At 41.5% G+C, this 27,330-nt stretch overlaps 1 protein-coding gene across 1 annotated transcript in view; it reads right to left on the reverse strand.

Moving 5' to 3' along the window:
• arhgef17 (Rho guanine nucleotide exchange factor (GEF) 17) overlaps nt 1–27,330 on the reverse strand; it is a 54,223-nt gene that overhangs the window by 14,452 nt on the left and 12,441 nt on the right. Inside the window, exon 2 of the mRNA XM_031860651.1 lies at nt 1,467–1,544. Coding sequence (XP_031716511.1) covers nt 1,467–1,544 — 78 coding nt within the window. The remainder of the gene's footprint in view (nt 1–1,466; nt 1,545–27,330) is intronic.

Consider the following 27,330-nt stretch of genomic DNA (forward strand, 5'->3'; position numbering starts at 1 on the left):
ACTTTTGATTCAGCTTCATTCAACTTTCTTTCTCTTGGAAATACATTACATAAGAGCTCATTATCTGCCTGAAATAGCTCATCTTTATAGAGAAGCATTCAGAGCTTCTCTGATGACGATGTTGCTCATCTTGAAATCAGGTAGGTTGGAAGTTCGGTGTGTTTTGTCTCAAGTATCAACTTGCATTAGCTGCCACTAAAATGTACCTCTGCTCATTCGTGAAAGTGTTGTACTGTTCTTTTTGCAGAGAGAGAGGAGACGGTCAGGAATGTGACAAAAGTGTGGACGACGAGTGATTGCTGTGTGGGTCATCATGACAAACTTGATGATGTGTCACCTTTGTGACGGGGTTGAGCACAGCGTCATCATTGACAATGTCCACATAGGATTTATCTGGGACTATTTACAAGGGAATATCAGATGTGTCTCTCTTACACACATTAAATATGGTTTCCTTTTGGCCTAACTAACGTGTAGATTTTTAATTGGGTGTATAAAAATAGTTGTGATCATTCTAATAAATCATCACATCCTCTACTCCGAGTAATATGACTTAGACTGTGTGCTTGACAGTATGTGCGACATCTTTCACATGCATTTGATCCATTGTAATTATTATAGAAACATTAAGTGCAGCTCATATTTATATATCTGGTCCTTTGTCAGCTAACTAAGCTGTGATACAAAAACAAATAATATATCTATTCACAGAAACCACAGAGTGGGATTTCCACTTGGGACCACGCTGCCGTCGAGCGGTCTCAGCTGAACCGCATCCGAGACCCTCCTTCAGGGGGATCTGCACTCTCGCTGCAGTCACCGTGGTAACACTGGCTTTCCCTGTGTCGCCATGGGAACGCAGCGTAGGATTATTCACTTTGTGGCCGCAGACAGAAACGTATGCATAGAGGGAGACAAGTCAGTGTGCAACGTTGGGATGTGAGTGCACAGAGATGTGTGCTAGCACATACATACACACACAAACACGGTGTTCAGCCCACACACAGCGAACGGTGACATGTTATAAAACAGGTAGGGACCCTGTGTGTGTGTGTGTGGGTGTGTGTGACAGAGAGAGAGGGATGCAGCTAAGATTTGGGCTAAAGGATAGTTAGCGACAGGTGTCAGATATAGGTGAGAGAGAGGGGGTTTCTTTGTGTGTGGGAGCAGATAATGCTGATGACAGTGAGATGTGACGGGTTTAGCAGATTAGCCTGACGGGATGAATGGCAATAAGTGGATTACATAACACCGTTGTTACCTACATTTGTTATTCACGTCCTCAGCAATCTGTGAATCCACAATGCTGTGTTTCTTTGTGCGCGATGGTAAAACGCTCAATAAGACTGTTTGTTCATCGGTGAACATTACACTCTTATTAGACCAGAGATATGTCAGAATATTCTGAGGTGAACTGCGTGTGTATATATGCTAGTACAGTGTGAGAACGTGTAGTTGTGTGTTACCTGAATGAGACTGCGTAGTGACTCCACATACGACTGCTCTGTGTCCAAGAGGGTCATCATCACATGTTTCCTCATGTCCTGTGAAAACAGAAGAAGATCAATCATCAAAGCATGTAGATGATCAGATCATTCTACTAAAGGATACACAATGTGGACAATGCACATTTTTTTGCAGACACAGAAGGGCACCCACACAAACACTGACATGCATTCAAAATGTTAGTCTTAATATGAACCGTAATAAAGTCAATTGGAATGAACCTTTTTTGTAATACACTGTAACCTTGCTTTATTTAGGTTCAGTTCAGTTTACAGTGTTTAAGAACCAAATGTCAGGTTCTGTATTTCAGACAATACAGAGGTCTCACTGGTTTAATTCTTCAGTCTTGTATAAATGTTTTCTTTTTTATTATCATTTTAAAAAAAGCAAACTATTGTGGTGTCCAAGCGGATAAGACAATTTAACATAGCTGCAAACACTCTGGATCGATTCCCATTAGGAGCATGCGTTACATCTCACACTCCTCTCTCTCTTGCACTATGTGTCCTGTCTGTACATTTATTTCTTGCTTCAACGAACTTTCGCCATGCAAAAAAACGTCCATTTTTACAAGACGCACGGACAGAAAGTAGTTCAATTTAAAGACACTTCACAAAACTCCTACAGCCTACATGTCCAACATGACTTACTGAAGACTTGTGGATAAAATAAGTATCCAGGATGACATCGTTACGGCTGAGTGTTAAGTTGTAAATGTCAGGGTTTAATGTTTAGAGAGCTGCAGCCCAGATGTGTCATTCAACTGCCGTATTCCACTGCATGACAGCAAAATGGAAATTAACTTACAAGACAGTGGCTAGATGCATAAAAAACAATGGGTTTGAACTCTACTGAACACACACTCTTCTATCACAGCTTTTTTGTCCATTGCAGCAACTTTTCCTGGAAGTCAGGAACTTCACGTGCATTTTGGAAGGAACTGTCCCAGAGACAGTCCCTACTCTTTGAGGAACGGCCTTCTTTTGAATCTTTCTGACGAGCAAGATTACGAGAGATCATAATGCAGTATGAGCAAGCAGGAGAAAAATCACTTAAACTTAACTTGATAAAAATGTTTATAGTTGCTGATGTTTTTTGTACTTTGCAGATGGGCATTTTTCCTTCCTGGCATTTTAAATGTCCCATTTCTACATCTGCATTCCTGCCTTCCAACATCAGTCACACATCACAGAAATACAAAGAACACCGTGACCACTGCTGACTCGTTATATGCAGATTTCCTTTCTCAAACCACATCGTAGTATTTTCTTTTTAATCCATTGTTAGTCTAATTTGCCTAATCTTCTTGCAGGGGCAAAGTAAACACAGAGTACTTTCTGATTTTATAGTTATACTGCTTTAGGTCCCTTCAAATGTTTGATTTAAATATCACAGAGCTATACTATGAAGATTATTATGAAGGAGCAAATACAAGACTGCAAAGAAGTTCCGGTTGTTGCACATCAACACACTCTCTCACACACACACACACACAAACAAAGGGATCAGATTAGGGGTCACAGAGGCCAGGAAGTCCACAGAGAAGCAAAGCTTGACTCAGCTGTTCAAGGTAACAATGACTCATGATTCATGGTTGCAAGTGAATAAGCTGCTCCGACACATAGCGGACAAAAAGCCCGACACATTAAGGCAGAGAGGGAAAGGGAAAGAGACGAAGAAAGACATATGAAGGGAAGAAGAGCAAAAAGAGGAAAAAACAAACAAAAAGCTTAAGTTGATTTTTAACATCTGCAACAAATACATACATTTTTAATCAAAGTTATAATTTACTTTCATGCACTTGATCAGATGAATCAAAATCAGTAGCTAAAAAACAGTTTTCCAGTGTTTCCCCCATGGCAACAACTGACAGGTTTGTGCTACAAAAGTCTATCCCGCGGTGTGTGTGTGTGTGTGTGTGTGTGTGTGTGTGTGTGTGTGTGAGAGAGAGAGAGAGAGAGAGAGAGAGAGAGAGACAAAGAGAGAGAGAGACAAAGAGAGAGAGAAAGAGAGAGGCAGGATAATAACAAAGGGAGTTTAAGGATCATGGAACAAGTCAGACATACTATTTCAGGGGTCTCAGGGGAGCCTCCCAAAATATTCTGGTGCAGAACTAAACATGACTTATAAATATCAGACGGAGCCACAGGGCAAAACCCTATGGTGCCTATGTAACCACTGTGTCTGTCACACACACACACGCACACATTTATAGAGGCCACAAAAACACACAGGAGGATTTTTTTCCCCCTGCTCCCTTGCTCCTCTCTGCCAGCACCACTGTGTCCTATAAATAACCGTAACAATAACTTCCCAGAAAGACCATGTTTAGTGTTTGGCATCTGAAGTGATCCCAGGGGCGCTGTGGGGTACCACCGGAGGGTGAAAGGCGACGTGTGAATGGAGTGCACTGAGTGTTTTTTTTTTTTATTAGGTTGACATTTACATGCCACCCCCTCTTTCAGATTCATTCCAAGTCTACTCTGCCCTGAGATATAAACACAAACAGAATGGAGTAGAAGGAATAAATACAGGGCTGAACATGGATGGAAAGGGAAAGACACAATACCACAGTAATCTTCCATCTATACTCCAAAATTACCCTTCAGGAATCATCTATTCAAAATAAATCTTGGCTCAGTCCCCTGATTCAGTAAGCAGCAGCTGTACCGAAGTGTCTTGCATCACAGTTTTGTTTAACTAGAATGTCATAAAATCATAGTTCAGTTGCTGATCTTTCTGGGTAAATTTCACACCTGCAAAATCTAAATAGACTGATTTGACATCCAGGTTTGATTGTTTTGTTGGCTAACCCAGACAGTATGGCAGCGAGAAAGACTTCTAATATTTTCGGATATTTTCAGTTTTGGGCTGATTATTTAATAAAAAAATCAGCCGAAAACTAAAAAAAAAACACTCATTATACAAGTAGAGAAATTAGAGAAATTATCATTTTATTATTAATCAACTATTATTATAAATTAGTAGCAAATATTAACACTGAAACCAGCAAATATTTTGTCTGAGTGTGTAAAATGATTTACCATATTGTTTTTAATCATATCATTTGCGATCTGTCAATTCATTTTCTAATCAATGACCTGACTAATCGTTTCAGCGTTGTCTTACAATCAATCAACTACCAACGTCTGTCAACGGATGCGAATTTTGTTGAGCGTGATGCTGTCAAGCATGGAGCGCAGTTGCATTGCTAGACAGCAACAGCTCTGCGTGTATTTGGAACTGCAGTGGTGCTATCTGAGAAATACTCCAAACTGAAGTATTTATGCAGCGTACAGTATGTGTAGTAACATCAGGATTTCCCTGGTAGCTACAACCAGTTCATCAGCATTTTCTGACAGCGTGCTGCACACACACACACACACACACACACACACACACAGATACACAGACACACAGACACACAGCCCTCCACACAAGAACACAGCTGTCTCCTGCATGCATGTCTAATAAAAATTATTATGCGTTAATCAAATTGACGAATGCAGATCCACTCTCTTTTTCACGACTCATTACGAATCATTACTTTGATGTCAACCTGACAAAAACAAGCAAACGAAATCAGAACTGACTGCTTTCACTACAATTCAGGCACACGCACATCACAGGAGTGATTTGGGACGTCGCAGAGCTGTTCAGTTGGTAATAATGGGAACCGGAAGACGGGGGATAACACATGTATGTGTGTGACAAAGAGGTACAACAACAGGGGGGACTGTCCCTGACGACAGTAATGTTCCTCTGTTCTGTGCTGGTCGTCTTTATTAAACACCTACACACACACACACACACACACATACACACATCAGAACATGGTGAAATAATTCTAGGAATGCTCGTTTCATTAAGTAAGCCGAGAGGCTGAATGGTTTATGAGTCAAGCCACCACATTGGTCAAATGGATCCAGTTTAATAAAACAGTCACACACTAACTCTGGTGCTATGATGACACATGATGAGTCACCGTTTGCCATCTCATTGTTCTCCCACCTCGCTCATGAGGGTGGGGAGTAACATTTTCACCTTCACAAGCTAATTAATAATTATCTATTACAATTAAAATTAGACAAATGTTGGTATTTGCAAGACGGTGCAAGACATTAGCTGTCAGATGATCAGACGGGTTGTAATCCCGTCAAACTGTTGCTTGATGACACGTCACAAATTTTGTCGATATCAAACAGTGATGTATGTTTTACAGGCAGAATGTGTAACCATTTTACCTGCTGAAATCAGAAATCTTGAGATCACACCTTCAAATTATTTGTAATCCGATAACCTTGATCTATTTAACCACCCAGATCTCAGGAATGATGTGGCCTGAAGAGCAAGAATGCGTTTGTGTAATTCAATCAGCCCAAAACAGCCAAAGCTGTGGCACAAAGAGTACAAACATGCATTGATATGTTAAGTGTGGTTATTCTTTCTCGAACGTTGCTCGGGAGTCAGGGTCGTCGCCGGTGGCTCAGCACCAGTAAATGTGACAGGATGGATGGTTCACAGGATTCAGCCCGTCACTAAATAACACGGAGGGGATCGGAGAGGAAACCCCTCCAGTGTCTCTGTGTGTGTGTGAGAAAAATATGTGCAGTATGTGTGTGAGTACAGCATGTTCTCATGTGAGCCTCTGCGAGCTCTGGTGTCTGGGTAATGGCGTGGACACAGGGGGTTCATAAAGCAAGTTATTCTTCACAACTGCAGCCAAACATTACAGCATGACGGCAAAGACAACACACACCAGAGTCAGAGCACAGGCAGCTTTGTCTAATGTCATTCTGCTTAACTACGTTAGTTGTGGTTAGTTGTGACCAAACAGAAGCAAAGTAAATCAATGCTTTGGTCTTTCTTCTTTTTTCCCCCCCACTCGTTTTGATAATTCCTTTCTGTAGAATTTATTTCTCAGGGATTTTGTGTTGCCCTTTACTTTGTTTGTATAAAACTGTACAATACTGTCCCTGTAATTTTGCTCTGCGTAGCTCGACGAGGCCAAACTTTGTCATTTGAAAGCTGCCGAATGAGAGAAACTGGATTCAAAACAAGATATTCAATTGTAACATTTCATTTATTTATTATTGGAGGGGAAATAACTGCAGCTTTTCATCCAGTACCCATTTTGTACAGACAATTTAGTGCCTAAAAGTGGTATTTTGCCAATAAAGGACTGAAGTTCCCAATCGTTCTTTATAAATGCCGCAGCTACATCAAATATTTTGTGAGGTCACGTTCTTCTCCCTCTGTGACCGACAAAAAGACTGGGACACAGCTGTACCGCATACAGTCTCGCACAAATAATGATATATTGCCAACAAGGTTATGTTTCTGGCATGTTTATTTTTGCATGTCTGTGTCTTAGTTAACAGAACGTCTTATAACATCTCATTTCGTCCCGCTCCAACTGATGCAACAAAGCTAATAGATGTCCCTCACAGTCTGTTAACTGAGACGTAATTGGCCAAAATGATCAAAATCACCTGTGCGAGTTCACCATGGGTGTGAAGAGGCCTTTAAAGTTCATTTGTGTTTCCCCATGTCCTGCACTATTATCTGGCAAATGGAACCGGATGCAAATGAATAAATCTTCTATTTAAAAAAAACTGCAAACTTATTCTAGTATCAAAATAACTGTTAAAATGACTGGTATGCACAGACCACTATGAATAAGTTGTTAAAGGAATTGTTTGACATCTTGGGAAATTTCTGGACTAGATGAGATGAGACGATAGACTGCACTCTCGTGTCTGTGTGCTGAATATGTTGCCGTCTGTAACTTTACTGCAGACTTTAAGTCACTTTCCAATAATGGAAACTGAGGAGGAAATACTGAATCTGTGTCCTTTCAATTGGCCAATTTACTGAATGGGTACCTAAACATCAGCAGAACACATCATCAATATAAAAAACCTTTGTCTTTGATTCCCTAAACCCCCATTGTGTTTGAGGTCTGAGCTGAAGTTTTTTCATTCAAAGCATCCGCGACAAAAACACAGCCATCTCTCCTCTCATCGCTGTCGTCACACCTCTCCATCCCTGCTGCCTCCATCCCAACTCCCCGACGACGGTATCCCCTGGCAACAGCCTTGCGAAAGCAGCAACAGGCAGCCTCTTAGTCAAAAGAGAAAGCATCATCACTTCTCTCTCTCTCTCTTCCTCCATTCATCCAAACACCACTGTAAAACACGGACGGATTCCCACATCATCTTCGTGTTGAAGTAAATCCTTAACTTCAAGTTATGTAATTCTGGCATGCAGATGTTAGCGACAGGGTGCGTGTGTGTGTCTCTATCATAGGCTGTATCACATCTATGTACTCCCCAATTGTCATTTGCATTCGCTGATCAATAGTTTTGTCTCCCTTTCTGACGCGCATGCACGGGCTATTGATCCACTTCCCGACTCCTCCATCATCATCATCGCCTCCTCCACTCCTTTCCTCTCATCTTACTCTACTTTCTAAAGCTCCCCTTACATTCACACAATCACTTAATACAATAATATATGTTGAGGTCTGTTATTGGTCCTCGGCTGATGCTTCAATATTTTCTTCATCAATAACAGAAGTGGGTCTAACAAAAGGATTAGTACTTTGTTCTTATCCTGCATTACATACAGAGCTGAATGTGTTGATTTATGAATTTTTTCCATTGACAGAAAATTATATTAATTAAGCAATATTCTCTAATGTGAATATTAGCTGTTTTTCTTACTTTTTTATGCTATAAAACAAAAATATTTTTGGGGCTCTGGATGGTTGGTCACAGAAAACAAGACAAACAATACGCTGTGTAAAATGGACATTTAAAAAAAATGTTAAATTAAAAGATGTATTGATCAAAAACAGGCGGTGGTTCTACAACTATTATAAGGACTTAAAAAAAAAAAAAAGATTTTCAAAAGCTGCTGTAGTTCTGCAGATTAGTTCTGCAGATTAGCAGAACTAGAGCGGCTATGTTATGTCTGCAGTGAGAGTGAGTGTGTGCGTTCATATGTAGATGTAATCCGAAGCATATTTGTTGATTCTGCTGCCACTCAAGGAACACAGGGTATACACCACTAACACGCAAAAATAAACTGTTGCTAGAGATTCCTAAAATACAATAAATTACACTTAAAAACTAACAAAGATACGCACAGATCTTTGAAACACTGGACAGTGAGTGCAGACTCGTGAACGAGCGCAGATGGACAGACAGACAGTGAGACTACAAAGAGTGGCGGCAGTTTTTGTGACAGTCGGCGTTGGGAGTTAATTGTGTGATTCACTCGGCTCTAATTCTATAACAGAGAGACGGAGAGAAGGAGGATCTGAGGAAAGAGACCGTATCCGAGGAAGACAGACATGTTCAAACAAAGAATGAGGTTACAATAATGAAGGAGATGCACAGAACAGAACAACAGAACAAATATACGAAGAATTCAAAGCAGGATCTACTGCAGCAGCAGAATAAAGAGGAGAGCACAGGAGCAGAAAGAAAGGAGGCTGGATGGAGTGAAATCTAAATTGACCCAGACAGGCGGGTGATAATGTCCTTGATACGAAGCAAAACCACACAAATCTTAACGGCAAAGAATAGAAAACACAGTCTACCTCTCTGTGGGGGCTTCCAGCACAAAGTCCATTCCCATTCAAATTCCCACTGGAGTTCCCATTCCTGTTGTTGTTTCTGACCTGATCCACAGCATCTCTGTCCACCACTCCTCCTCCTCCTCCCTCATCTCCTGCATCCTCTCCATTCTCATTCATTTCCTCCAGAGCAATGCTGAACTGGGCAAGGGTTCGAACCATCTGCAGCATACGGAGCGGTCCCTGTGCCCGAACGCACTTTCACTTTGGCACATAAGACACCCGCGAAACAACCAGAATAAAACACCCGGTAGGGTTTGTATCTGTTTGTTTACTCACACGAATGTCAGATGAAATAAAAGACTAACACCTGAGGGTCGAAGCGATCACCACCTTGTCTCTTACTCACGACATAAAATCAACATGTTCCCGCTAGTTGTTTCTTTCTGTCCACTCTTCTTCTGGCAACGGGGGCTTTTAAATAATTCAGTCCTTCAGAAAGCAACTTCTCAGCACGCAAATCTTCTGCTCTTCCATAAATTCAGTCTTGTGCATCAAAGTGTGCGTCTTGTTCTGTAGCAGATAGGCTCTACACACACACACACACACACACACACACACACACACACACACACACATACATACATACATACACCATATGTGGAAGGCAGAGGCGCACACTTCAGCTTGTATGCATGGGTGTCTGATCTGTTTCTACTGCTTGGATGATGTAAGCAAGATCTGAGCGTATGTCGAGGTGTGTGTGTGGACAACAGGAGGGATAAAAAGTGAGTGTGTGTGGGTGTGTGCGAGTGTGTGTCGTGGCCCTCCCCTCTCGGGTGTGTAAAATGAGAGACAGCAGGCAGGGCAGACGCTTACAGCGCTCAGCCCCCGTCCTGCTCAGCCAGGCTCGACCAATCCCTTCGTAAATTAATCGATCGGGGCATCTGAGGGACGAGAAGAGGGAGGATGACGGAGCTGTCCATCCATCCATTTCCCGCCTAACTAGCAAATTATCTGTCCGACATCGTCTTCATGTCACAACAGCATCAGTTACGTTCTGTTCTGTTTCGATGCTGGAACACTGAACAGCAGCAGCCCCACAGATAACCATGACAACAGCGAGCAAAGGGTGTCATTAACTGCAACTCGTGCATTTTGAGGACGGTTTTTAACAAGCACGCTGCAACTTTTTAGATGGATTTCACGTCTTCCGGGCTGCTAACGCTTTTCTATTTTATGGCAAAAAACTTCTAAATCTATCGATTAAAGGGGCGCTCCACCATATTTACACACCAGCTTCAGCTTACTTGTCATGAGGTTACATCATCTGGAGGTGTGGGGTTTGATAGAAGTTGGCATTTCGGGGGTATGCAGCATCTAATGAAAGACACTGTTGAGTTGCATTATGGGAATTGTGGATCGTGTTTTTGATGCTTGACCCGTACTTAGGACTAGAATCTCTCAACCACTGCTACTTTGATTTTTCTCTCTTCTCCGTCTCTTGTGAGCCCTTTAACTTTATTAAAGTGCGATACTAAACAAATAGAGTAGCTTTTAAGTGTTTGTTTAGTCAATAAAATATGATAATATAATGAGAAATGCCAGAAAAGCAGCATAAAGGAAGCTGGCAATTTTTGAGATAGTCGCATTATCACATTTCCAATTCTGTGTTTTGTAAGTATGTATTTCATTAGTAATTTAGAGAAGAGGCCTTTTCTGTTTTCCATTGCCGTTAACTATTAATGCAGTCTCAACACTTCCTCCATCTGCTTTACAATAAACCCCTTTCAATATGTTGAAAAACTTCAGGAAAGGTTGAGTTGAAAAGTAGCTTAATATTGAGAAAGCGCACCAAAGTGAGAACACCATCTCTACAAAAAGAGAAACTCAAAGCAGCACACTGAGAAATATGGCAGCGTTGTGTAGCACTGTGAAAATATACTAAGATTATACTAAATTAACATCCAAGTCATTGTGCTGTAATACAGGTACTGATAATTTAGTTTTTGTCTTCCCTGAGCTCAGCTATTATAGGCCATTATTTGAGTACTGGCTTCATTTATTTATATGCCTTCATACGTTTTTGAACAAAGTTATATTCTTATCACATGGTTGTTTCACCAATTTCCACCGTCCTCGCACACTCTGTTTCGGGTCAGTTTGACATAGAGCTTCTGTTAGCAACTGTAGTACCACATCAAGTTAATGACCTAAAGCATGCAGAACTACCAGTATGGTCCTTTAACAACTCATTACGTACGGGCACCCACATTAACACGCAGCAAGCCATGTACACACCCTTTATAATACACATGGGAGTAAAAATCTGTGACCAGAGACTGAAGAAGGATTGTGCGTGCATGGTTTTGCGAGTGTGCACACATCACCAGCGAGTTTTCTTGAGTGCATTAATCTAAAATGCAGTTTTCATGAAAAAGTTTCATAAGTAGAGCACGGCACGGCATGTGGGTTTGAACAGCTTTCAAGTAACCGAGAGAAGCAACAGTACCTTTAAAAATACAGTGCGCTATGCGATATTAACACGAATAAGCCTCGAGTGCTTTGACGTCAACCAGTTCAATACAACGTACTCCTACATTGCACACTATTATTTAGTTTGACGAAATGACGATAACACACAGTTTCCCGTTCAAACTCAGCATTGCATGAGGTGGCTTTTGTCCAGCGTTAAACCCAACCACACTTTCGGTCTTTCTCCCCAACTGAGATCAGTCGGTGACAACAGAAAAAAAGGTCACAAGGGACATTTAAAGGTCAAGCTCGTGGCAGGAAATTGGCCTTTAATCCTTGTTGCCATAGAAGCAACAGACGAGCTTGAAGGTCTGGTGACAGAGATCAGAGATGACGATCTCTCTGGCATGCTGGGAGTTGGGCCGCAGAATTATTTTGATACATGTACTCCGTTCTCTGGGCCAGACATCTATTTATTTTCTTTACCAACAAACCACCTTTAATACAAGATAAAGGCCACTTGAATGACACTTTAAACTAACTTTCCTCCAAAGTCTGATGCTTTAAGGTTCTGTAGGGACTAAACAGGGAGATGTTTGCCTCTTTCTTTATATCTGCATCTCTATGTTTCTACGTTTATTCGGTTGCATAACCACCAACACCTCTAACTCTGTGACACGGAGGAATAAGCTCTGGCTTTGTCTACTCTACCAAGACAATACTATGATTCTTTAACCATAAGAAACACATCGAACATCACCAGACTCATCTTTTAAGCTACACGAGAGCACACAATCATCACCTGAACAGTTACATCAGCATTCACAGCATCTTGTTAGCAACTCCATAGTGCTCACATCCTCAGCATTTCCTGTTTAGTTGTGGACTAATACAGCTGCTAGGTGGTGAAGAAAAAACAGATATAAAGTGTGTGTGTGTGTGTTTCTGCACGTGTACACAGATGCAAAAAACAGTATCAACACACAGAATCAGAGACAATATTGATCACAAGTGCAACTCACTTTCACAACCCGACTATTCAGTCTACAGATCCATCATGACAATAAAGTCTGTGGCCTGATTACAACCTTCCATTATAAAAAATAAAAGAAACCTAAATTCGATGCTGTTTTCATACATCACATTCAACAGCATTTATAAATAAAACCAAGCCAGGATAGCATAGTTGCACCATGCCAGATACGCATATGTGGCTGATCGTGAGTGGGCTGAATTTGTAGCCGCGGTTCAACCTCGTATTTCCTCCCCACCCTGCAAAGAAATGTGTGTGTGTGTGTGTGGGGTTTAATTCTTGCTCAGCCGCCCCACCAGGCTGTGTCAGTGACTGTTACTAAATGCTGCTAAATGACAGCTACGACATCTGTATCACAGCCTCTGAGCCAAAATGGCTTCACAAAAACTGAGGCAGTCTGGGGTGAGTATATAGATAAACATGTAGGAGGACTGATGACACCCGTCAGCACATCCACTGGTCCACAGGTGTGTGTATGTGTGTGTCAGAGAGAGATAAACCTTAGCGGAGGTGGACACATGACTACTCAAACAGATCAAAACTGATTTCTCATCACACACCTATGCATGCATACAGCTTGTACCACCTTTGTGTGTGTGCATGTAGCAGGAGTGTGGAGATCCGTTGGCCAACGCTGGATAACAGGATGATGACAGACAATTCCAGGAAAAAATGGATTCCCGCTGCTACCTTCAACATGGGAGGTCAAGATAAAGCTCCGTCTTTTCATATTCACTGAGATCCCTCTCTCATGTGTCCAGGTTCACCTTACCCTGTCTCACCCTCTCTCTCCATCTATCTGTCTCTTGCTTATAACAGATAAATAAGGTAAAATACTATATTAATAAAATACTGTGCACTGAAAGATATTTAGACAATCAATGTCTATGGTTTAAAGCTTTAACATAATTCAATGTGGTGTTTTAATGCATGTTTCTAAATGAAGGTAACTATCAAAAGCATTTATACACACACACACACACACACACACACACACACACACACACACACGTATGCATAAACAGTATCCACAAGGGGGCAGCACTCAAATTGAAAAATCATTCAAATGTTTTTGTCTTCCTGCTACAGGGTCACAGTTAAACTTTTGTAAATAGGGCATTACGGGATTCATTCAGAAGCCATGCACCATCAGATAAAGGGCCCCTGCAAACTAGATTTAAGTTCATAAAATATTTATTTTGACAGGAAAATCAAAACCTATGAGATACTTGATTTTACTCTCCCTTCCGGCCAGAAGCGGCAGTCATAGAGAGTTTAATGAACGAAGTAAATGTGCAATCTAACAGAGCTGTGATTGTTGTCGAAACTGTAGAATGTGTGTGTGTGAGAGAGAAAGAGCGCACAGGTAACCAGATCTACTTGCTCTCCAAATACGCCCTTATGGGATGGTGTGGATTTGTGTGTGTCTGTGTCAGTGTGAGAGAGAGAGAGTGTGAGACACAGAAAGCGAGAGAGAGAGACAGGGATACGTGTGCTGTGAAAAGAGTCTTTGTCCCCGAGAGGTGAGGCTGAGGCAAGGACACGATTGATGCTTCGGCTAATATACACGTGCTCAAACACACACATATTGGAGGCACCCAAGAACAATATGTTTCCGCTCTGACACACGCGTGAAGACACCTGGAACAGAATATTGCATGTGAAAGAAGCAACAAACTAATGATGAGGAGAAACTCCAATGCAAAGCCTTTTTATATTTGAAAAAAATATTCTTGTTCGAAACTAGACTAAATGAACACACAGAATATAAATGTCATTCAGAGCTGTATTAAATGTCACTGGGATGTTTCAGGACTTTTCAATGACTTTCAAGGCATTGTCTGATGGCCACAAAGTTGCTGTGTTTTAGAGTGAGCGCTCATATATTACACTTCGTCTCATCTTTTCAAGTGTGTATCACGATGTTTGTCTCACAATGTGGAACTTTCAGGTTGAAAGACCAAGAAAGATACATCCCAATGAAGCATTTGGGTACCTTTTATAAATCTAATATCCACAAACGTCAAGGTAATTCCAAGACAAAACAGACTGAAAAGGACATAAATGACTAGTCAGACCATTGTTATTATTTTTTTTCAAAAAGACGTTGACGTGAGTTTAGTGCCTTTTTTTATCTTGATCAGCATCCTCAACCAAACAGCATTACAGGCACACACCAGGAGGAGCCTTCGATCCTCTGTACATATACGTACGTCCTCAATTTCTAGTCCCTGACCAGCGGAAATCTCATCCACTTCCTGCCCGGCAACCGATCACACAATGCACTGGGATCCGGAGATAGACAACAGAGACTAGTCCTAACCCCAAAACCACTCTGGAAATACCTTCCCCGTGTCTCTGTCTCTCCCACCCAGTATGTCCCGTCTTCCCCCCTCCATCTCTTTTTCTCTCCCTGATTTATTGTAGAAATCCTTCCATCTCTCTCACAATGCCTCCATTTTTTTTTTTGATGTACTAGTAATAGAGGGATCTTGAAGAGACTGTCAGTTGGATGTCCCTGCAGGGAACTGTGTCTCATGAAAGATGCACACAGTGATAACGTTGGCTCTTCAGCAGCTATCGGACATGCTCACATGCACACACACACACACACACACACACACACAGATATGTTCAGTACTTTGAGAGTGGGAAAAAGGGAGGAGGAAGGACAAATTACAAGGAGAGAGGAAGAGGATGTGATGGCAAATAGCAACAAGAGATAAATCAAGACTGCAAGGGCACTTAGCAGACAGTCAGCATCGTTCCCAGCAGATTGTACTTTTATAATACTGCAGCTTAGCCGAGGCTAATCCCTATACTGTGGAAAGAGCCAATCTCCCCTTCGCACTTCATACTTCCCTTTTTTTACTTTCTTCCTCCCTCCCTCTTTCTTTCCATTTCACCTCTTTATCCTCGACATTCCTGACCCCTCACAGCTCAAAATCCTTGCATGTGTGTATTTTTGTGTGTGTGTATAGGTTGGTCGGCTGGTAAAGTTACAATAAATGAAGCGTCTTATTCCAGCTTTAGGCAATCAAAATGTGCCGGCCTTCTTAAAAAGGGCTGAATGGAGCTAAACCTTTCCAGGAAAATGCTGTCAGAGGATATAGAGCAGATCCAGGGAAGTTTTACAGAACGGTTCAAAATCATGAGCTCCATGTATTTCAACGGGAGAGTGAGTAGAACTCTTAAAGGATGTTTTGGATGAGGAACGACGTATCTGCTCTGGCCTTTATGGGTTAAATAGTCTCTTGAACCACCGAAAAACGCCCAACATCAGAGCTGGGTGTGGTCAGGTGTGGTCTGTTGTACTTGTGACCACACCCAGCTATGATGTAGCCTTGTACTTTAGTGCCACGTTAAATCACAGCTGCACAGGTTGTGTAAAAAAAAAAAGAAGCATGCTGCTGTCAGCGCAAGTTGGCAGGGCAAGGCAGGATTATTAGAGCGCTGTTACTCTCTTTCCCTTTGCAGCCAGGAGGGGTGCGTTTGTTTTGTCACAAAGCCTGAAGTGAAAGAAATTAAATAGTTTAAGTTTTAAGTAGAAGCAGAGGGGATCAGTAGTCAAACTGCATCTAGTTTGATTCATCACAGTTGAGACAGAAAGCCAATTTGGGCTTGAAGTGTTGTACTTTTAAGAAAAATTAGTTTTAACATTAGTTTTTTTCTTTCACACTGATGTGATGACATCTGAGAAACCCTTCCATATTTGCACTCATTCACAATTCCCTCTCATGACGCTCCTCTTTGTCTGATCTCTGCATCACACTCACATGGGTGCACACTTGCACACCTGGAGAATGAGCAGCACAGCAGCGGCCCGCCGAGCAGAAGTGAACACAGAGTGCAGTGGTTGAAGGAGCTCGCATAGATTCCCCCGGCTAGTTCAGGAACTCAATCCTTTTATAAACCCGCTCCTCTAAAAGAGTGCCAGCAGAGGAAATGTTCGGGATGAATGGTTTGATTTCAGTGACTGAAAAGTGTAAAAGGCCTTTACAGAGCAGAAAGATGGAAGTTGCCGCTTCTTTACAGTTGAATGAAAGCCTGGCAGTAGCGTCGTCACACAGGCAGAGGCAGCAGGGAGGGGGAGGCAGTCACCGCCTACACGTGAACCAGCACCAACTTCCACTTCTGTTGCTGCTGCACCCCTTTGCTTTGAGATACATATGCATGATTAGCTGCTGCGGTTGTCACTTTACCCTCTAAAAAGGGCCTTAAGGATCAGTATCAGCCTAATGACAGTGCTGCAGAGCACCTCTTTTGAGACTCTTTCAGTTTGGACAGGAAGGCAGGTTAAGTCGGGGGAAGAGAGAGAGATAGAAAAGCAGAAAGACCAGACTCTGTTATTGGGCGGTCAGTTGCTATGTAACACTGGTTGCCACAGAAACATCTGAATGGAAGAGAAAGCATGAATGAGAAAAAAAAACAAGCAGTACAGGGCACCTCCTGATCAACACCTACACACACAAAAAACATTTACCCTGCAGTGTCACACTACAGAGCTGCATCACCAATGTCCTAGCAACAACATCTGGCATCTTCATGGAGGTCTGACTGGATAACTGTCTGTGAACCACTTTAACACATACAGTAACAGGCAGGCCAGAAATGGATAAAAACATGTAACTCTCTCGTCTTCAGAGTCTCTTCGCCAAAGCAGATGTAGCTTATAAAGCTTACGCACAATGCTTTTCCTACTGTGACCGAGTGTTAAAATGTCTGTTTTTAAAAAAAAAAAAAAGTATATTGTTATGAATAAGCCATTCAAGAGACCAACCAACCAAGAGAGGTTGGTCAGCTGACCAAGCACTACAGGTAGCTTAAGAGCTGATTTTAGGTAAACACAAGCCAAGAAGGTGTCAATGTCAGAATAATCACTTCTCGTCTTGCTAGTTTTTGCATTGCAACAATGTCAAATGCCACACGTTCAACGAGCACATAAGCTTGCATAATGCTCTGTGCTGAAAAGGGTGATGTCAAACACACAAGAGCTCCTCCGTGCTCATCATCCATGCGGCAAGAAGAAGACCCGATTGAGGACCACCCTCCCATGAGTCGTGCTCCCAGTGGGACAGAACTTAAAAAAAAAAAAAAAGGGTAAACATCGTCTTTATCTCCACTACAGACACACACAACCGGATACTCCCAGGATCGTTTATAACTGCTCACATTCCACTACATCTGCACACACACACACGCACGCACGCACACACACACGCACGCACGCACGCACGCACGCACGCACGCACGCACAAAACACAGAAGCCACAGGGGGTGCTCTCTGTCATCTTTACAGTACAAATTAACCACTGCTTTGTCAAAATATTCACTAACAGTGTCGCATTGAACTTTCTGAAAAAGAGCAATAACATCGGAGTGAGAACAAACAGCCACGTAGAAAATAACTGCATTTGTCACATTGAATGATTTGGAGAGGAAGTGCTGCTTTGTTTGCTTGTACTCTAGATTAAAACAGACTTATTTCCTAATGACCTTACACTCCTGTGAACCATGTGTTTGGACTGGTGCTAATGTCTGTGGTGTATTTGAACAGGGGCTGGCGAGCAGTGGGACATTTAGTTAATGTGTACTCATGAGTAAAGCCGGAGAGGGAGGAAAATGTTTGCTTGAGAGAGCAAACTAAATCGGAAGATGATAGCATGAACATGAAAGAGAGCTGCCATTGAACTTCAGGATAGCCAGAGAAAATGGGAAAAAAAAAGGAGAGAAGAAAAGAGACCCCCTGATTCAACCCAGCCTGATTCCCTCTCACTCTCTCCTTATATGGCAGTGTTGCGTATGTGTGTGTCTGTGTGTGTGTGAGATACGGGCTCGGTCCCAGAGTTGCTCTCAGAGGGAGCGATTAGATCAGTGAGCGTACACTGCCTAAACTCAAACTTAAGGTTCCCTTCTTTGACACCGACTTTTACCGCTTTCCAAAAAAACACCTAATCCCACACCCAATCCTCCACTCTATGGCACTTATGGAAATATCTACGGAATTCAAAACACACTTCAATAAAGTACTTCCAATATTGTTTAATGTAAGTTGCCAGGAACTGACTAATGTGGTAGATATTGTTCAGTTCATGAACAGAATCTCAACAGAACTCTGTTTGTGTTCTCGGTCCCCTGGTTGACAAATGATGAACCATTTCTGGGCATTTAAGAAAAAACACATTTTGTGAAAAGGGTGTGGAGAGGAGGAAGAGAGAGGAGAAATGAAGAAGAAAGCAAAAAGACAAGAGATTACATCACAATCAGCTTGTTTTTGGCTACGGCTCCTCAAAGGGAACCAAAATAACCCCTGGGATCTCAGAATGGAAGGAATCATAAGAAGTCAGAATCCTCTCGATCTTTCTTTTCCTCTTTTTTTTTTCATCTTTCCCTCCCTCCTCGTTGCAGCAGTCTGCTTCCCAGAATGCTCTGGCCTGAGCCCAAATGACAGGAATGTGGGAATCAAGGTAGCATGTCTGCACGAACACACACGAACACACACGAACACACACACACACACACACACACACACCGCATCCATCCACACATACTGTACAAGGAGGTCTGTGCTGTGCTGTGTAAATACACATATATTAGTACAGACCATAAACAGCCAGGTCCAAAAATAGTTGACAGTTAGGTAGACACTGAGCACTTTTATTAATCCTGTATATTTTGTTAACTTGCGATACATACTGGATCAATAGTTGCATTCGTCCTTTTAACACAGCTAAAACTTATGACCTCAATGATCACATAGCATGGTTCAATGCTCGAATGTAAACCCCGATTGTTTTTGTCAATCGACAATTCAAGTTCTATTCAAACAAGATGCCGACACAGTCAAATAAGGACAAAAAAAAAAAAAAAAAGAGTGAAAGGCAGCATTACTTTGTGCAATTTTAATTCGAGCAAAAAGCAAGAAATATGAACCCGGAGATGGCTGAGAAGACAAGGTGCAGGGGCTGTCTGGTTTTGCAGCAAAGTTCAGTTTCACTCCTATCACAGCGAAGTCTCAGTCAAGACTATTCGCCACATGTAAAGTCAATAAGTCTTCCAAATCAAACAACAAAATGTGTTTGTCCGTGCGCTCAAAACCAGGTCGACAACAAAAATGGTTGCAGCTAAATTCAATGACGATAATTCTCTTTTCAGCTTGGAAAATACCAACCCTTCCCATCTCTCATCTTCTCTCGTGCCATATTCCTCCCCCCTCCCCTTATCTTGTCATTTTTGTTCCCCTCCCCATCATGTCAGTCCTATCTCACATAGAGAGGCAGAGAAAGAAAGAGGGACAGAGGGGGAAAGAAAAGTTTGTTTTTCTGGAGACGACAACATTCCCAGGCCTGTGCCATTCCTCTTCCTATTAATAGAGCACACACACACACACACACACACACACACACACCGATAGTTACTGTGGAAAACACAAGCCCATATCTCCATGTTTTGGCCCTAAATGCAGAATGTAGCTACAATGATCTCGGATGCGAAAGAGACAGAGAGACTGATATTAAGGCACCAGACTGACATGAGCTTGACATGATTCACACTGAGCCTCGTCGGTCACTGTCATTCATTATAAGTATTAAATTGGGCCTCAAGCCTGATCTTGGATTTTTCTCACTCATGTTGCCCCTCTCACACGGACTCTCACTACACTGTGAAAGAGTCAATGTGACGCCCAAAAGGTCAGCCAGTCGGACAGAGCTCTCCACCTCCTGAGTTTAAGAAACTTTCTTTTTTTCTACCCGGACTACACCCCGTCATTAGGAAGATACGATACTGTCTAGCTGGTAACTCTCAGTTGGGTTAATGCTTGTAGCATTGAGCTGCCACAGAGTTGCAGGATGAGAGGTCAAAAGGTCCGGTGTCGGCCTTGGAGGTTGCTCACCTCAAACTGCAATTAGGAGAGTTTTTCAGGGATCGGGGCCTGAGGTGGTTGTCAGATTTATGGTGTGCTTTGTGCACGGCGTGTCCATGTTTGCCATCCCGGTCACTTAGCAATGTGTCTTGCAGCAAAAGATAGCAGCATTTTGCATTTTCACTCATGCAGTAACTTTGAAATACAAGTCGTATGTGTTTGTTTTGGTACCTGACACCTGGATTTAGTCATATTAGGTAAAATAATTGCGCTTTACAATCATACTGGCAAAATATCACATACAAAAAACTTTTAAGTGTAGCTTTAATTTATAATCCGACATAAATGCTGAGTTGAGACTGACTAGAATGTCGGGGTTAAGAGGTTCAGAGAAAAATATTTAAGCTGAAAAGTCAATCTAAAGCTTTGCATTAACACAGTCGGGGACTCTTAACAGTGCACAACTCATTGTAGCTCAAACATTCTGGAGAAAAACGGCAAAATTGTAAGTCACAACATCCACAGCTACATAGCCTTACAATACACATGATCTTTATTCAAAATACCACCCCCCCCCCCCCAAAAAAACAAATGAAGGCCGGACTCTCTAAACCCAAAGACGCAGGGCTTAGGCTTCAATATTGGATTCATATTGGATAGTTTACGTGAGGTGAACAAATAGTAAAAGAGAGTGGACATTCTCCAGGCATCCATCAGAAAGCAACCACATTATAAGCTCTACTTAGGAAACATTTGAAAATGTTGAGGGGAAATATTTTTTTATCATGATAAGAAATCAAGAGAGCATTACTTTTCAAAATATAACCTGCTCTAAAATGAAAAATAATAACCGCTTTACAGTGTAGCTGGTCAACATGTAATGTCCCTTTCAAACAACTGGGAAACCTCAGATGATGTTATAAAATCCCATAATTTATGTTAAAATCTGCATTATTCACATTACTTTATCAAATTACCTGAAATTTGGGGCGTGATGATTCACTATGTGTACATAGTGCATGGTTAATAATGCAAATACATGCATGGTTTGGTGAAATCTTTTTTTATCAAGAGGAGTTTATATTTGGGTCTGCCCTGCTTTGCCAGGCACACACAAGCAAATATGTACACACACACACACACACACACACACACACACACACACACACGCACACACATACAAAGAGAGTCCAGGGAGTCTTTAATGGCTGTTCACTCTGTCAATAAGATCCAGATGTGAGCTCAGTGGGAGAGGGGATAAAAATAGAGCGAGAGAGGTGAGGGAGACAGAAAGAGAAAGACGGACACAGGGTCAGAAAGAAAGAGAGAGAGAGACTGACGTAGAAACAATGATCTCAGTGAGAAAAGTTGGGGGCTGAACGTATGACAGCAGACAGACTGATGAGGTGAACAGAAAGGTGGGGAAGAGAAGTAAACTTGTTTTATTGTGCCGACATTTTTCTCTCCTCCTCCTCCTTCTCTCAAACAGAAACACTAGCCCCTCTGAGGTCACCACATTCCCTCGGCAACATACACACAAGGTTGCCATGGGAGAAAAATAATACACATAGGGGCGGCCATCATCTTTTTTCAAGCCCAAAAAAAAAAAAAAAAAAAAAAAAAAAAAAGTCCACAGCTCCATCACGGTCTATCCTAAATACAGTGGTATACTGGTCTCCCACTGTCTTTCTGCTCTGACAAACACATTAAGGGAGATGCAGGACGGAAGTGTGTGTGTGTGTGTGTGTGTGTGTGTGTGTGTGTGTGTGTGTGTGTGCACGCAATGGTCAAAAAATGCCTCCCCCAAACCCACTTCCTGCCCTGCCCTCTCAATGAAGACAATTATGGTTCCTGCAAGAAGGATAACACAGAAGAAACAGTTCCTTAAAAGGCAGGATCCATGTTGTTTTCACCTCTGCACATATTTTTCAAATTAAAAGCCAATAACACATGTTTTTCAAATATAAAGAATAGGTTATTCAAGTCTGTATGAAGCTGAAGCCATCTATTATCGTGATTGCAGTTTTGCCTTATTACAAAGCAGACAGTGACACAGATCACAGGCTGGGTTTCAAACGGCAAAATATAATTATGCTGCTGCAACAGCCTTTTCTTTCACATTAACCTGAATGCTATCATGACAGCAGGTGAAGAAACAACCAAGCTAATCAAGAGATTTGTAGGCCAGTTTAAGAACGAGGATGTCGTCTTCTCAAACGGAGCCAGGGCAATAGCGACAAAAATCTATTAGCAGGAAGTTGACGTGGGTGAGATGAACACAGTAGTGCAGGTTGTTGTAAGACAACTTACAGAGATAACAGTTCTTAAATCTCCACATTTTGATGACAGGACAAACGTAATTGCTCCGAGCAACCACCACTGCAGAGTAAGTTCACAGAAACGTGTTTGTCTAGCTTTACAGAACTATATTCCAACGCTTGGACACAGATTAAGTCGTGAAGTCAAGCAAACTGGCAATCAGCTTCTTCATCAGGCTAAAGAGAGGCCTGTTTGAATTGTAAACACTGGGTCAAATGATGTAAACGTGTTGTATTCAGATAATATGATAAGATATGTCATTAAGGTGATTAAATAAAAAAACATTTTGAAATCAAAACAATGACTACAAGGATGCACTACTCTCTTCAAGCCTTGAAAAAATGGTTTGAAACTTCAAGGTCAGATCGTGAACTATTTTTAGGAACAAGGCATTTTCTTGTCACGGGTGTTTTTGTCTGCTCAGCCTTCATTCACAACCTTGTAACTTCTCAGTGAGAGTTGTAGCTGCACTGAAATGATGAACTCCCACTAAATAATAAGGGTGCTTCGATTGTTATTGGCCACTATTTGGTTTTTAATTAGTTTGACCGGTGGACTCTAGAAAGGCCGATCAGAAGAGGCAATCCGATGATGAAAAACACGCAAGGCATTTTGTTGCTAAAATGGCTTCACTGGAGTTATGAGTTGTATCTCTGAAGCCCCTTTTAAAACAGCCTGTTAAAAAAGGCCGTTATTTCACCTCCACCTATAAAAAGGCACGGACACCGAATGAGGGTTTCTTCACAGGTAGACAGCCAGCATGGCGGGACCAGAACACTAGAAGCTGTTGTGGTACCGTTTGTTTGGTTGAATGTCAGAAAACAAAGCCGGTGTAATGAAGGCTTTTCTTTACAGCAGTATTGCGGGGTCTCTGTAAAAAAGAAAGTGGCTTTTGAGAGAGAGGGAGTAGAATATGGTGTACATGTTGCCTGCCAATCCTACTAATACTAAATACAACGAACATGTGACCCAGATGACATGAAAGTAGTGCAAGTAAATGTCTATGAATGCTATAATGATTGTGTGTAAGTGTCAGACCCACTGCTATATTTTCCAATGTGACCTGTGGTTGTTGAACTAGTAGGTTTGGACCCTGAAATTTTACCACAAGCATGTTTTTCTAGGTCCCAAAATGGCAAAAAAAACAACAAATCCTGCTGTTTTCATTACACCGGAGATCGATTTCAAAGATTTAGTTCTAGTCCGACAATCTTCGAGTAAATATTCGCTCCAGTGACATTTAATGCGAACGGCATCTCTGTAGCACACTGTGTGAACCCTAAATAATTTCTCCTTTCACAATAACATTTCAGAACCACACAATTGAAATGCCAACTGGTGAATAAAATGTTTGAAGGGTGAAAAAGTCGAGGCCTGGTTGAAAATAAGAAGCCTATTGAGGAGTGAAGAAAGACTACATTGTTTTAGGAAAGACAGGCCCGATTACCCACAAAACCCAGAGCTGTCATTGGGTGATGGGAGCTCTGTGTGAGCCCTTCAAACATACCTTCGGACACACACACAGACACACACACATACCTCCAATCTCAAGATAAATGGCAGTCATCATCATCAACCATCATTATTGCCATAATGATTACTGCTGTTATATTTGGCAAGAGACAGCTGAGGGACAGCAGGTCAGCACACACACACACACACACACACACAAAACATTTACACTCCGACCAAGATCAGTTACATAAACAGTGACTGCGGATGGTGTAACCGGAAATGTTTTAATACTGTTGGTTCTGGTTCAAGTATTTCAAATCAACAGCAGTTTTCATGCCAAAATGCCAAAAACGTCCCGACACACATTGAAGATGCCATCACTCATGGAGACTCTGAGGGATAAACTCGCAGGATTGATTCATTTTGGATCAAATTCCAAACTAAGGGCATTAGTGCATCCGTAATGCTTCTAAATTATCTTGTAATGAGCCAGGGTGATCGCTTCTTACAGCAGTGGCTCCCTGGCGCCACGTCTAAACTTGACCCTGCATCACAGATTGTGTGTGTGTGTATATATATATATATATATATATATATATATATATATATATATATAGTCTATTGTTGTGAGCAGTCCAACCCATTTTAACAGTGGACTGAAGAGGTGAAAAGTCATTTGTGTAGTGGATTTATCATTTTTGGAATTCAGTTTTTCTTCTCTATTTTTTATTCTCTATGTTGCCGAGGGTTAGATCTAAAATCTGCAGGCTACAGCCAGCAGCCAGTTAGCTTAGCATACAGATTGTAAGCAAGGGGAAAAGGATAGACTGGTAACAAAATCCGCCTGCCAGCACTTTTAAAAACCAACCAGATTCTACCACAATCTGTTTAATCTGTGCAAAAAACAAAGTGTAATCAACAATCCAATGCAGCTCTTAAACCAACAGTGTACCTAATTATGTTTGTGGAGGTTTTAAAACCTCTATTAGAGAAACACTTTCAAACACACCTTTAGAAACTCAGCGGGACTTTTGCTGTTTGCCACATGCAAACAATACACAGCTTTAGCAGAGAGAACATGGGGAACTGATATGTGTGACATTGTAACGGCTTCTTATCACACATTTTCTCACAGTCACTGAAACCAAGTTTAGTTCACACACACACACACACACACACACACACACACACACACACATTAAACACTAAAACATATTCATAAATGTTTGTTTACACAATTGTGAAATTCTGTTTTCAAATAAAATAATCCAAGAAAGGATCATTTCAGTGTTCAAAGGCTCAAAAGCCAAAAATTAACGATTAACTTAGTCCGACATTGACGCTGATAGTTCTGTTTGTATGAGCTTGTTTAAAAACTGGGCTCGAACACTTAAATCTTTCTGTTAGCAAACCACAGCACATATATGAGGAGTGACGAATTCACAACAACACCCACACACACACACACACACAAATGTTCTCGGTTGGGGTAAGGTCAGCATATTTTCAGGCTGACTCACAGTTTTGTCAAAACTCATCTAGTTGAGAGAAAATGTTTTACTTAAGTACAAAGGTCGGCAGCGGCCAGAGTGATCAAGCTCGTCACCTGTGAGAGGGGCAGGGGAGGGAAACGGGTCACTCGTTTGGACTTTTTGGAATTTAAAAACAAAGACTAAATATAGTCTGCGTGATGATTGATGATTGGTATAATACATAATGTTAACAAAAAGGAAATTAGGGCTCAATTATAAAATGATCTGCTTAAATGTAAAAACAGGATACAATCATTTATTCCATCAAATTATCCTCAAATAAGACAAACATGTATGTTGCTACTAGCGTCAAAAAGAAACAATTTTCTCTGTATCATGTACAGAAGACCTATAAAAACTAATAATTAATCCCTTGGACATTTATTGACCCCGATAATCAACAACTCAAATACAAAAACTATTCAATGCCAACGTGGTGCCATGTGCAGATCTCATCACTCCCCAGCGCTGTTCCAAGATAGAGTATTTTACAAACTGTGGGATTGATGAGAAGAAATGCAATTTTTGCCTCAATGTTCCATCATGTGTGGTGAGAGCATTCTCAACACTAGCACAGGAAAGAATAGCCTGAGAAGGCAGCAAAGAGATAAGCTGCAAATATGCAAAAAAGGTATCCTGGGAAAAGTATACTATGCAGTGTTGCTCACCAATAAACTGCAGGTGAGGTGTAGTTGGGAGTACAAATATTCTGACGAGTCATGCCACAAACGCCTGTACAGTGATCAAAGTATGTCTCGCATTACATTGAACTCGAGCATCTGTTTCCCCGACATAAACACACACATTAAGATTTTCCTGGAGGTGTACCTATAAAGTTCTGCGCATATCTTATTTAGTTCAGACATGGTGGCGGCTGCTGATAATACTGCAATTCTTTTACACTAAAGTCGGCTAATTTACTGCTGCTGGGAATATGCAACGCACCACTTTCTGTGGAGCACCAGACACAAAAAGTCTGTAAGAACAAAGTAAACGGTACATTTGGTTTTGTTTTAGTGTCAAATGTCTCATTTGACATCTAATTTGGTGAAGGAGTCAAACCAAGAATAAAATCGATTCTACCTCTACTTTTGACAAATGTATTGCGGCATCGATTCGTTTCATTTTCTCCTCTGCTTATCCTCAGAATAGTTTTAAAAACTGGGAACTCACGAGACTAAATTCCTACAGCAAAAACACAATCTGAACATGAGGGGTACGTAAACTTGACAGAGCCCTACAGTGATGTCATCCATGTACTGTGGCTGATGTAATGACACCATGGAGGTGCGTCGTGATGAAATCCACATGATAGGGATGATGTCACTGTCGAGCTAACATGATGGCAGCAGAGCTAAACATTACAAGGTTTATCTCTAACCTCTGATTCAGCACACACTCATACACAATAACTGAAAGTTGCTTTTTTTTACTTTAAAAATATCACTTATATAGTTAATTCTTGGTGAGTTAAAGTTTAAGTCACCAACGTGACTTAAACTGCATCCAACACACAGAGGACCAACACCACCTGCCTGTGAGGCTGCTTTGTCCTTCGCTGCTC

This window comes from Anarrhichthys ocellatus, unplaced genomic scaffold, assembly GCF_004355925.1.
Source record: "Anarrhichthys ocellatus isolate YVR2014 unplaced genomic scaffold, GSC_Weel_1.0 scaffold24, whole genome shotgun sequence".
In the NCBI taxonomy this organism is placed as follows: domain Eukaryota; kingdom Metazoa; phylum Chordata; class Actinopteri; order Perciformes; family Anarhichadidae; genus Anarrhichthys; species Anarrhichthys ocellatus.